This window comes from Oppia nitens, unplaced genomic scaffold (genome assembly GCF_028296485.1).
Source record: "Oppia nitens isolate AA-2021 unplaced genomic scaffold, nextdenovo-longstitch-racon4-pilon3 scaffold15_pilon_pilon_pilon, whole genome shotgun sequence".
Taxonomy (NCBI): Eukaryota; Metazoa; Arthropoda; class Arachnida; order Sarcoptiformes; family Oppiidae; genus Oppia; species Oppia nitens.
This window is the reverse complement of record NW_026533194.1, coordinates 696,653-710,685: the sequence shown is the minus strand read 5'-3', so window position 1 is coordinate 710,685 and position 14,033 is coordinate 696,653. Positions and strand designations below refer to the sequence as shown.

General features: G+C 25.5%; 2 protein-coding genes across 2 annotated transcripts; both read right to left on the bottom strand.

Moving 5' to 3' along the window:
• Window positions 1-1,684, bottom strand: LOC128964067 (histone-lysine N-methyltransferase PRDM9-like). The gene has a single exon (XM_054310629.1). It carries the CDS (start codon window positions 1,682-1,684, stop codon window positions 98-100), a length of 1,587 nt encoding a protein of 528 aa, XP_054166604.1. The 3' UTR covers window positions 1-97.
• Window positions 1,685-10,705: 9,021 nt separating this feature from the next.
• Window positions 10,706-13,383, bottom strand: LOC128964823 (zinc finger protein 845-like). Its single transcript, XM_054311466.1, has 2 exons — window positions 12,188-13,383; window positions 10,706-11,911 (listed from the first exon to the last, which is right to left on the bottom strand). Exons 1-2 carry the CDS (start codon window positions 13,370-13,372, stop codon window positions 10,706-10,708), a joined length of 2,391 nt encoding a protein of 796 aa, XP_054167441.1. The 5' UTR covers window positions 13,373-13,383.
• Window positions 13,384-14,033: the final 650 nt, after the last annotated feature.

The following is a 14,033-nucleotide window of genomic DNA, read 5'->3' as shown; positions in this document are numbered from 1 at the left end:
CCGATATTTGTATCAATAAATTATATTAAATCTATGTTTTATTTATATACAGTATATATCATATAATTATTGATATAACTGGCAGTTATAATACAAATTATTGTTGTCTTAGATGTATTTTTTTATGTGCATAATAATTGCCACTACTATTGCCCCGGTATTCACAACCGGGCCAATGGCAGACAAATGGCTTCAAATTTTTGTGACAAATTTCATGTTTAGTTAAGACTAGTTTAAGTCGAAACCGTTTGCCACACTCAGGCCATTGACACACATACGGAAGCTCACCGGTATGCAGACGGGTGTGTTCGTTGAGTTTATAGCTACTGGAGTTACGGTATTCACATCCAGGCCATTGACAGACAAATTTTGATTCAGGCTTCAGATTTTGATGACTTCGCTTCTCATGATATCTCAGTCTAAACTTTGTTTTGTATCGTTTGTCACACTGTGGCCACTGGCAAACAAACGGACGCTCACCGGTATGCTTACGAATATGATTTTCCATATTATCATTGCTTGAGCACCTGTAGTCACAGTCGGGCCATTGACACTCCCTAAGTTTAGGCGATAATAGTCTCGTTTTCGCCAAATACTTAATATTATGGACAAACTGTCGATGATGTCGGCGTTTATCTAAATTTTCAAATATTTCATTACAGCCATCGATATCACATTTGTAAGTATTTTTGACTGTCGAGTGTTTGGTCAATACATGTTCAGAGCACTGGTATGTCTTCTGTTTGTCCAAGTCGTGTACAATCATATGTTTTTCAAGCAAATAGTTTCGTTTGTATGACTGTCCGCATACCTGACAAACATAGGGTCTATCATCGGGTCTAAAGTGGTGTTGAAGAAAGTGAACTTTGAGATCCTTTTTGTGTACATATTTGCGATCACAACCAGTAAATGGACACAAATATCGTTGTTGTTTATCATCGAAATTGTTTTGCTCTAACATTAATAGTAAACTTTCATTTGATTGGTGATCATCATCATCAACATCACCAACAACATCATCATCAACATCAACATCGCTGCCATCATCTGTACTATCCGTCAATTTTTCGCAATTGGTGTCGTCGTGGTGTGTCTTCAGATGTGCCGTCAATTCGCAATTATCACTGAATGTCTTGCGAGACGTGTGAGACCTTTCTGGCGATAACTGATCTGTCGATTCTTGTTGTGTTAAAACATTTCTGTTGTTTAACTGTTTGTCACAATCTTTGTCTGGACGGCCTAAGGGTCTAACTCTTTGGACGTTCGCCGTCGGTATACTTGACTGAAGTAATCGCAAAATCTCTGAATTAGCGATCGGTTGCGGAACAGCTGTTGAACAACTCGTAAAACTTGTTTTTACCGATGTCTGCAATCTCTGACCACTATTTGACTCTTGATTTACTTGACTTTTCAGTCTATTGTATTCATCGACAGTTGTGTCGACTGATTGTTGTAATGTTTGCCATTGTTTGACGTCTTCCTCAGCAATCATTGTCTTGTATTTCGCGTGAATTATCTGTAAATAACTTTTCAATTCATTCAATAAATTCAAACAATTGTTTGCAAACAACAACTCATTGACGAGTCGTTTGTTTTCAGACATCAAATCATCAAAAATATCGTTGACTTCTACACAAACAATTGGATCCGTTTTGGTGATACTTTTTGCAGTGATCGATAACATTGTGTTTTTTATTATTATAATTATAATTATAATCAGTTTATTGTAAATATGATTGAAATATATATCAAAATTTTGTTTTTAATTAACTTAACAGTAATGTAAATAAACACTAGATTTTTTGGGGGATCTTTAATATATTGAAAATAAATTTATATTATAATTTATTAAATATATAAAAAGTTTATACAAAGTTTTTTTAATAAAAAAAATATGTTAAATACATATTTATTGATATTTTTATTTATTTTTAAAATTTTAAACAACTAATACATGATTAATTAAATAAATTATTTACTATTAATTATTAATTAATTTAATAACCAAAATAATCGCTCATTAGGTTTGCTGTTATTAAAAATTTTACAATAATTCCGATTGAAAACTATTATATGAATTTTTATTGATAAACAAAAATAATTATTAAGTATACAAATAATTACTATTAATATATATTAATATTAATAATATATATTTTTTTTTAAATATTAGTATAATTATCACTTACGGTAACAAATTGTAGACTCGTTAGTGCAAACAAATTTAGACAATACATACCAATTGTTGGACCCGATAGGCGATCAATAAAACACAATAGCTTTGTATAGTAGTAGTAGTAGTAGTAGTAGTAGTAGTAGTAGTAGTAGTAGTAGTAGTAGTAGTAGTAGTAAAGTCACCAAAAAAATATATAAAGTTTAATTAATTAAATAATATAAATTTTTTTAAAAAAAACTTAATTAATTTTTATCATATATGATTTTACCTTATTTTTTAATGACATTGGTAATTTATTGACACCGATTACTGAATGTATATACGGATATAATATGTGTGCCTCGTATGATAGGGATGCACTGGTACGGGTAACCAAATAGACTAGACATGTGCCGATTAGGCCAACCATTAGATAGGCTAAACGGAAATATATGTTACCGTTACCATACAAATAGGTATAATACAAGACTACTATTAGACACGAAGCGATAAAGTGATTGTAAAATAATAGATATTTTAGAAATTTATTGCATTCATATACTTCTACAGTCAAATAATTATGTTTACGTATAAAATCGATAATAATTGTTATATTGTTTAAATAATGTACTAATTGTTTAAATTTAGATCGCAATTGTTTGAATTGTAATTTCATATAATAGACAATGAAAAATATGATACCATAGCTAAACACTATAACTGATGTTATATGTATTGACCAATTGATTAATATGACAAACCATACAATTAATATAATAGACGAATAATTGTAATCATTATTTAAATAGGCTATTATACAGTATAGTCCATAAACTAATGCAAATATTATCGGACAACTAATGTTAATCACTTTGAATACAAAATATTTGATAACAAATGATATAAGTTTTAATCGCTTAATGTTTTTACTATCCAAACGATGACCAATACTATTATTATCAACATTTAGTTTAATTATGCTAAATATGATATCTAATTTTGATAATTTATCTCCTAAAAAAATACAACATTTAAAAAATAGATATTTATTTTCAAATAAAGTTATATATATATATATATATATATATAGTATATTAAAATTATAATAATTATTAACCAATTATAAATGCCGTCCTAAATATTGATCCAAAAACTGATATTAAACAAAATATAAAATTTGATAAAATACGATCACCTGAACAATACATTGGATCACCAATTAGTGTCCAAACATATGTATTAGTATTGTTGACAACAAATATCCAGCGAATAGTACATAACCAACAAAATAGGCAAACATATAGTGATTTCGATGATTTTGTATAACTGGGTATTATATGATTATTGGATATAAATTCAATAAAATTACAAAAATACATTTATTTAATTTTTTAATTAAACTTAAAATTGGGGACAAAAAAACTTATAAATATCTATATAAACAAAAAAAAATAATAAATATGTAACTATAACAAATTATTATTTTATATTTAAAAATATTTAATACAAATATTTGCATTTGATAATTTAATAGAAAAAATTGTAAAAGATAATATATATTATATTTATATTTCAAAATAAAAGTCTATTTATAATATTGTGATATCAATTAATTTAATTTATTACATGATATCACAATAATATATAAGATCTTTAATAATCTTTTAAATTATAAAAATAAAATTTGATAATTAACATATAATATTACGTGTTTGTGTATAATAAATTAAACATATTATTTAATTGATAATATAAATTACTGTCAAATATTTATATAACTATTTCAAATATATATATATCTCAAATATATTAAAGTAATATTGTAAAAATATTGAATAAATAAGTACAGTAACGTATATTTAGTTTTACATGTTAATGTTGAAAAAAAAACTAATAATATTAAAGCATAATAGAAAATTGTAGAGCACTTACTTGGCAGCGATATCATAAAAAACTATTAAATATAGTTATACTTACCAAATGTACCTCGTGTGCCGGACATACCTTATATTTGCCAAACGCCCACTCGTGAGCCGTTAACTTATTAAAAGCACATAATTTATTTATAATTAACACACTTTTATTTAATAAGATTTATATAAGGTATACATAAAATAATAGTCAAAAGTCTGGTAAAACCTAACAAATATACATAACTATTGACTCTCCATTCTCTCTCTTACTATCTCTGAGTCCCAAAACAAGGGACCTCCGAGAGAGCCAGAGCGAGAGCGAGAGTCCGTGACACCAATTCCTCTCTAGCACTTCAAGTGCTAGCGTTTTATATAGCCTATTATAAACACGCCTTAAAGTGGGAGAAGTTAACACAGTTCAACAGATTATACATAAAATACTGTTATATTATATAAAATATTACGTTATACTGTACTCCCCCAACCTTAAGAAAAAAGTCCATCCTTTTGATTAAAATTATAAAATTACTTAATTAAGAAAGTTTTTTTTGATCTTATATAAAATTTTAACATTTTTTTGTATTTTATAATAAAATTTTAACATTTTTTTGTATTTTATAACATTTTAACATTTTTTTTGTATTTTACGATAATTTTACATTTTTGTTAGTTTTAATAGATATATAATTAGAATATTATGTAATTACAAAAACTATTAAATTATGAAATATATAAATGTCTTTTATATATATTTATATAAATCTAAACTAATCTTATTTCTGTGAATACAATATTAACTTTAAAAAATTTGTTTATAAAATAATAATTAATATTACTATGACACACACAATGACAATAGTAGTAATACCAAGTGATTACAAAATTTAATTTTTAAATTATTTTTTTTTGGCTCTAACAATGCGCAAAAGTTTATTCATCATCTTTTATTTAACAATTCAATTCATCATTATATTTATCGCGTCGTTCGTAACATTGTTTTCTTCATAACAATCAGATTTTCAAATTCAAACTTCTCTTCTGTTTTTTCAAATAATTATTTCAATCAAAATTTTTTTTTAATTTTTCAAATAATTACTATTTCTTTAGTTATTGTATTTAATTTAATATGTTTTTACAACTTTGTATTATAAGATTTATTTTAATATTTATATTTTAATAATATTAATTATAACTTTATTTTTCTATTTTGTTCTTATTGTATTCAAATAATTAACTTTGCGATTTTTTTCTTAATAGATTCATATATTGAACTTATCTTTATTTTAATATAAATATATATTAGACAAATAATAGTTTTTGTAAAAATTAAAATTATTATTTATATGGTATATATTTTCATAGTTTATATATTTTTATAATTTGTGTATATATTTTTATAGGTTGTGTATATATTTTTATAGGTTGTGTATATATTTTTATAGGTTGTGTATATATTTTTATAATTAGAATACATATTTTAATATTTTGTTTATACTTTTAAAAAATTGTGTATAATTTTCATATTCATTGTATGTGTATTTATATTTATGGTATGTGTACTCATATTCATGGTATGTGTACTCATATTTATGGTAAGTGTATATATTTTTACAATTTTTGTGTTCACTACATATTTTCATGGTTTTTTTATATTTTCATTGTTTTACTATATATTTTCATGGTTTTTACTATATTTTTTCATGGGTTCACTATATATTTTAATGGGTTTTCTACATATTTTCATAATTTTACTATATATTTTCATGGGTTATCTATATACTTTCATGGTTTTACTATATATTTTCATGGTTTTTCTATATATTTTCATAGATTTTCTATATATTTTCATGGGTTCTCTATATATTTTCATGGGTTCTCTATATATTTTAATGGGTTCTTTACATATTTTCTGATTTTACTATATATTTTCATGATTTTATTTACGGTATACCTATATATATTTTCGTGGTTTATCAATATATTTTCGTGGTTTATCAATACATTTTTGTGGTATGTTTATTCTATCTACGGTATATCTATATATATTTTTGTGGTTTATCAATATATTTTCGTGGTTTATCAATATATTCTCGTGGTTTTATCAATACATTTTCGTGGTATGTCTATTCTATCTACGGTATAACAATATATATTTTCGTGGTATGTCTATTCTATCTACAGGTATACTTATATATAATTTCGTGGTTTATCAATACATTTTCGTGGTTAATCAATACATTTTCGTGGTATGTCTATTCTATCTACGGGTATACTTATATATATTTTCGTGGTTTATCAATACATTTTCGTGGTTTATCAATACATTTTCTTGGTATGTCTATTCTATCTACGGGTATACTTATATATAATTTCGTGGTTTATCAATACATTTTCGTGGTTTATCAATATATTTTCGTGGTTTATCAATACATTTTTATGGTATGTCTATTCTATCTCAGGGTATACCTATATATATTTTAATATCTTATTAATACACTTTTAGGGTATCTCTATTCATTTTCAAGGTATAGCTATTTATTTTAATGGTAAATTTTTAAATAATAATCTATTCTCTTAAATGGTTTTATCTATTTATATTTTATTATCAAATCTTTTCTATTTCATCCAAAACATTTATTTATCAAATCATTTTTATTTATTATCAAATCATTTCTATTTATTATTAAATCATTTTTATTTATTATCAAATCATTTCTATTTATTATCAAATCATTTCTATTTCATTCAAATCATTTGTATTTTATTCAAACATCTATTTTATTATCAAATTATTTCTATTTCTTTCAAACATCTATTTATTTTCAAATCAGTTCTATTTATTACCAAATCATTTCTATTTCATTCAAAACATCTATTTATTATCAAATTATTTCTATTTCTTTCAAAGATCTATTTTTTTTAAATCAGTTCTATTTATTACCAAATCATTTCTATTTTATTCAAAACATTTATTTATTATCAAATTATTTCTATTTCTTTCAAATATCTATTTTTTAAATCAGTTCTACTTTTTACCAAATAATTTCTATTTCATTCAAAACATCTATTTATTATCAAATTATTTCTATTTCTTACAAATATCTATTTTTTTAAATCAGTTCTATTTATTACCAAATCTTTTCTATTTCATTCAAAACATTTATTTATTATCAAATTATTTCTATTTCTTTCAAATATCTATTTTTTTAAATCAGTTCTATTTATTACCAAATCATTTCTATTTCATTCTAATTATTTCTATTTCTTTCAAATATCTATTTATTATCTAATCATTTCTATTTATTTTAAAATCATTATCAATTTTTTTTGCTATACATTTTTGCATTATTTTTCTAACTATTGTATAATATAAAAATATTAAGTATTATTTAATTAGTTTTTATTATTTAATATCAATTACTCTTAATTAAAGCATTACTTTTCCCATTTTTTAAAAACTGTATAAATACGCGGCTATTTAAACAACATAAAAGATTTTAATAAAAACCCATCTATAATTATTTTCATTATTTTGTTACACACAACATTTGATATATTATCATTTTTATTTTATTCGTACATTTTTAGGCAATTAATTTTTTATTTGATATCATTGAGAGTTTCTATAAATATATATTTTCCTAACAAATCACTACAATATAATGGTTGTAGTATTAACACTATTTTAAGTGCTTCTGATTGTAATCACCTTAATATGTGTCATTTTATCGCAATAATCTATTTTGTGTTTAATTTATTACATTAATTTCGTAATAATATATAGTTATATGTTCATTGACTCCATAATGTCTAACTGTTAAAGTTATGTCTAAAACAGCCCTAAAACCGTGAAATATTTCAGTAATGCAAAACATCTGTTTTAAAATGATGGTAGGATTATCATTCAGTTGCAAAAAATTTCTATACCATGATTAAGCAGTGCTTTTGGAATATATGTGTCTTACTTGCATAACTTCTCTCCAATTATTACATTTTGAAATATAAACAAAATTCTATCTACAGTCATTTACATTCTTTAGTCCCATCGTATTTATGAGACGGGTCGGAACCCACAGTGATTAACTACTTATATTTAGTACCATTTTTCAGATTCCCTATCCTTATTTATGAGATTACTTTGATTTTACATTAGAACATTAACATAAGACCATTAACACAAAACATTAGAAATTTTAATGGGCTTTGTAACTCGATCTGCGCTAAGATCTGAGTTTTAACTTAATTTATTGCTAGCGTGGTCTTCATTATTACCACTAACTGTAATAAGAGTTCTGTTCTCTTTAGAGATTATTTTAAATATTTAAAGATTACAATTATTAGAAGTTAAATTTTGAAACTAACTTATATAAACGCTATAATTATTTTTTGTAAAAATATTTTGAGGATTATATAACAATTTTTTCATGAAAGAAAACTTTTTTGAAAGAAGAATTTCAATTTATTTATGATTTTTAAAAACAATAAAATAAAATTTATGTTTAGTTGATTTTTATGCGAACATCTGGTTATAATTTTTCTTTACTATATATGTAATTTAAATATGCAATAAGTGATATTAGCTAATATATGAATATTAATTACTATCTGTAGTGGTATATTTAATTAAGTATAACTACTAAAATGTTTTATATAATAGAACTATATAATATTAGAGAATTATATAAGAGAATATAAAGAAAAGATATATTTTACTAATTTATTATTTATATAGTATATAGTATATATATTCATATTATTAAATCCTATTAGATTTTAATCATCATTACTACACAGGAGCATTATTATAATAAAAAAATTTTAAAGAATATATTACTATTCTACTATAACAATTAAATTATTCTTATTAATAAAATTTTTACATTAGAGATACAAAGATCTTACAGGAAGCATGTGTTCCTACCCTCGGAGCCTCCACCATATAAAGCATAATAGAAAATTGTAGAGCACTTACTTGGCAGCGATATCATAAAAAACTATTAAATATAGTTATACTTACCAAATGTACCTCGTGTGCCGGACATACCTTATATTTGCCAAACGCCCACTCGTGAGCCGTTAACTTATTAAAAGCACATAATTTATTTATAATTAACACACTTTTATTTAATAAGATTTATATAAGGTATACATAAAATAATAGTCAAAAGTCTGGTAAAACCTAACAAATATACATAACTATTGACTCTCCATTCTCTCTCTTACTATCTCTGAGTCCCAAAACAAGGGACCTCCGAGAGAGCCAGAGCGAGAGCGAGAGTCCGTGACACCAATTCCTCTCTAGCACTTCAAGTGCTAGCGTTTTATATAGCCTATTATAAACACGCCTTAAAGTGGGAGAAGTTAACACAGTTCAACAGATTATACATAAAATACTGTTATATTATATAAAATATTACGTTATACTGTAATATATATCTATATTTGAAATTATATCTACAGTATATACAGAATATACAGTACAATTTATATACTAAAATAAATTTTATACAAACTATATATAATATACAATTTATGTATGTAAAAAATAAAATAATCTATAAATCTAACTTTTAAAAACATTTATATTATATAATATTATTATAAAAATAGTCGATAATCACTGTCACCAGTGGATCTATCAATTGATCCAATCATCTACTTATGGTTTGGAAAGTGGGTCTAATCCTAACTATTAATACAATATGTTTATGTTATTGAAATTATTGTATAATTTATTTATTTTTTATTTTCAAACAATGCATTTTTTTGTTTTACCGTAAGTAGGGTTAGATTGAGATTCCCAGGGAGGGAAGTTCCCAAATAAAATCCCTCCAATTTTCCCGGAAAATATATTATATTCCCTCCCTTGATCGTTAGAAAGGGAAAATATAATTAGCCATACATTAAAAAGTACTTAATCTCAATGACTATGTGTTTCAATTGGGACCAGTATGTTAGTAATAACTCAATTAAAATGTAATTCAAATAATATTAAACATTTAGTAAAAACATTAAATACATTTTGTAGACATTTACTATACAAACGTGTTTTTAATAAAACATTATGTAATGTGAGTTAGGGTACGATAGGTGGTATCACAAGGAAATGTCTTCCCAAAGAATTCCCAGGGAACAAGGAATATAAGGAACTTATGGAATATAAGACGAGGGAGGGAATCTAATCTAACCCTAACCGTAAGTAATATCTATCTAATGTATTAGTTAGTACATTAATTTAATAATATAATTTTAATATGTTTTATAACGTTAAAAAATGTATGTTAATTATCATAAGCTAATATAATTTTATTACAAAAAAAAAACAATTAAGGTCTGATTTTTTTTATTAAAGCGTAATTTAATTTTCTATATAAACAATTTTGATATTTAATGATAAATACATTATTGATTATTATTTACTAAATTTATTAGTATCGGTATAATAGATAAGTTAATGTTTTAATGAAAATTAATAGTTAATAAAAAATTTATATTAAAATTAAATAAACATAACATTTAAAGATTTATTTTTTTATATTATACTTTATTATTTAGTGTATTACAGTACTGTTATTAACATTTACATTACATTACATTACATACAATAAATTAATTTTTTAATAACTAACGGTAATTATTATTGTGGTTGTCTTTGATGTATCTTTTTGTGTGCGCAATAATTGCCTCTACTATTGCCCCGATAGTCACATCCGGGCCATTGACAGACATAGGGCTTCAGATTTTTATGACAAATGTCATGTTGTCTTAGATGATGTTTACGTCGGAACCGTTTGTCACACTCTGGCCACTGACACACAAACGGACGCTCACCGGTGTGTAAACGTGTGTGGTTTTCCAGACGATCTTTTCCAGAGCACTGATAGTCACAACCGGGCCATTGACATGAATAACTGTTTTTGACTTTCTTCGTCGAATACTTGGACAGTTGATGGACAGTTAGTCGATGAAGATTTCGCTGATATATTGATTGAAATTTGTCTTCACAGCCATCGATACCACATTTAAATGACTTTTCCGTCGAGTGTTTAGACAACATGTGTTGCTTAAGTGAAAATCTTTTGTAAAACGATTTATCACATTCAGAGCACTGGTATGTCTTCTGCCGGTTCACATCGTGTATATGAATGTGTTCTTCGAGAATAAATTTTCGTTTGAATCCCTGTCCGCACAGTTCACATACAAATGGTTTATAATCGGGTTTATAGTGAATCAGATGGAAGTGATGTTTCAGACCATTATTCGAAGAATATTTGCGATCACATCCAGTAAATGGACACAAATATAGTTGTTGTTTATCATCGAAATTGTTTTGATTTAACAATTGTAGTAAACTATCATCCGATTGGTGACCATCATTACCGTAACCATGATCTGTATTGTCTATCAATTTTAATTGTAATCGTCGACTAATATCTTCTATATTCTGTTTCTGTGGATCAGCTGTTGTGACAGTTATTGTTGTTATTTGATTTGTAATACATTTTGTTTTTGATGTCTTTAATCGTCGTCCAGTACTTCTTGAATTTGGATTTACATTACTTTTCATTGCAGTACTCAGTATTTGTTTGTTTTGATTGTATTCCTCAACAGTTGTGTCCACTGATTGTTGTTGTTGTTGTAATGTCTGCCACTTATTGATGTCTTCGGCAAATATAAACGATTCGTATTTCTTGTGAACCAAATTCATGTGATCTTTCATTTCAGTCAAACATTTGTTTGCAAACAACAACTCATTGACGAGTCGTTTGTTTTCAACAATCAATTCATCGAACAGATCATTGATTTCTATGTAAACCATTGGATCCGTTTCGGTGATAGTTATTGTTTTCATTTTCATTGTTATTATCGTTTAATATTTAATATTATTATAATAATAATAATCATAACATTATTACAGTATTTTTAATACTAAATGTAAATAATGTAATTAGATATTTGGGGATCTTTTATATATTGAATAATTGTTCAAAAAATGTCAAATTATTTTTTTATTATATAAAATAAAAATTTTTTGTTTCAAACAAATTAATAAAATCAAAAAATAAATATTAATATCATATATAGATTATTATTGTCTTTGATGTATCTTTTTATGTACCCACAGATTGGCACTAGTATTGCCCCTATAGTCACATCCGGGCCATTGACATACAAACGGTTTCTGATTTTGATGACAAATCACATGTTTTTTTAGATCATTTTTTGTTGTAAATCGTTTGTCACACTCTGGCCACTGACACACAAACGGACGCTCACCGGTGTGTACTCGTGTATGATCTTCCAGACGCTCCTTTCCAGCGCACCGATAGTCACAACCGGGCCATTGACATGAATACCTGTCTTTGACTTTCTTCACCGAATACTTCATTTGATGGACAGATTGTCGATGAAGAGTTCGCTGATATACTGATTGAAATTTGTCTTCACAACCATTAATACCACATTTAAATGACTTTTCCGTCGAGTGTTTAGACAACATGTGTTCCTTAAGTGCATGGCTTTTGTAAAACGATTTATCACATTCAGAGCACTGGTATGTCTTCTGCCGGTTCACATCGTGTATATGAATATGTTTTTCGAGAATAAATTTTCGTTTGAATCCCTGTCCGCACAGTTCACAGATAAATGGTTTATAATCGGGTTTATAGTGAATCAGATGAAAGTGATGATTCAGACCATTATTCGAAGAATATTTGCGATCACATCCATTAAATGGACACAAATATAGTTGTTGTTTATCATCGAAATTGTTTTGATTTAACAATTGTAGTAAACTATTAACCGATTGATCCGATTGGTGATCATCATTACCGTAACCATCATCTGTATTGTCTATCAATTTTAATTGCAATCGTCGACTAATATTTTCTATAGACTTATTCTGTTGTTGTGATGGATCAGCTGTTGTGACTGTTGTTGTTGTTATTTGATTTGTAATACATTTTGTTTTTGATGTCTTTAATCGTCGACCAGTACTTCTTGAATCTTGATTTGCATTACTTTTCATTGCATTACTCAGTAATTGTTTGTTTTGATTGTATTCCTCAACAGTTATGTCCATTGATTGTTGTAATGTCTGCCACTTATTGATGTCTTCGGCGAATATAAACGGTTCGTATTTCTTGTGAACCAAATTCATGTGATCTTTCATTTCAGTCAAACATTTGTTTGCAAACAACAACTCATTGACGAGTCGTTTGTTTTCAACAATCAATTCATCGAACAGATCATTGATTTCTATGTAAACCATTGGATCCGTTTCGGTGATAGTTTTTGTTTTCATTTTGTTGTTAACTATTGTGTATAATATTTAATTAAAATTATAATATAATAATAATAATAATCATAACATTTATTACAGTATTTTTAATACTTGTAAATAAACACCAGATATTTGGGGATCTTTTATATATTGAATAATTGTTCAAAAAATGTCAAATTATTTTTTTATTATATAAAATAAAATTTTTTGTTTCAAACAATTTAATAAAATCAAAAAATAAATATTAATATATAGATTATTGTTGTCTTTGATGTATCTTTTTATGTACCACAGATTGCCACACTATTGCCCCGATAGTCACATCCTGGGCCATTGACACACAAATTGTTTCTGATTTTGATAACAAATCATCATGTTTTTTAAGATCCTGTTAAGTAGTAAATCGTTTGTCACACTCTGGCCACTGACATACAAATAAATATTTAAATTATTTATTAAATTATTAGTTTGAATTATTTCATGTATTAGTTTAAAAGTTAAAAATTATTTTAATTTCGCGTTCAATGATATAATTAATAATTCTAATAAACATAATAATTTTTAATTGTTTAACGCGCAAAAAGTTAATTATAATTTATGAAATATAATATGTATCATTAAAACTATCATTAAAAATATCAGGTTAAAATTAAAAAATTAACGAGTACACTATTCAATTTAA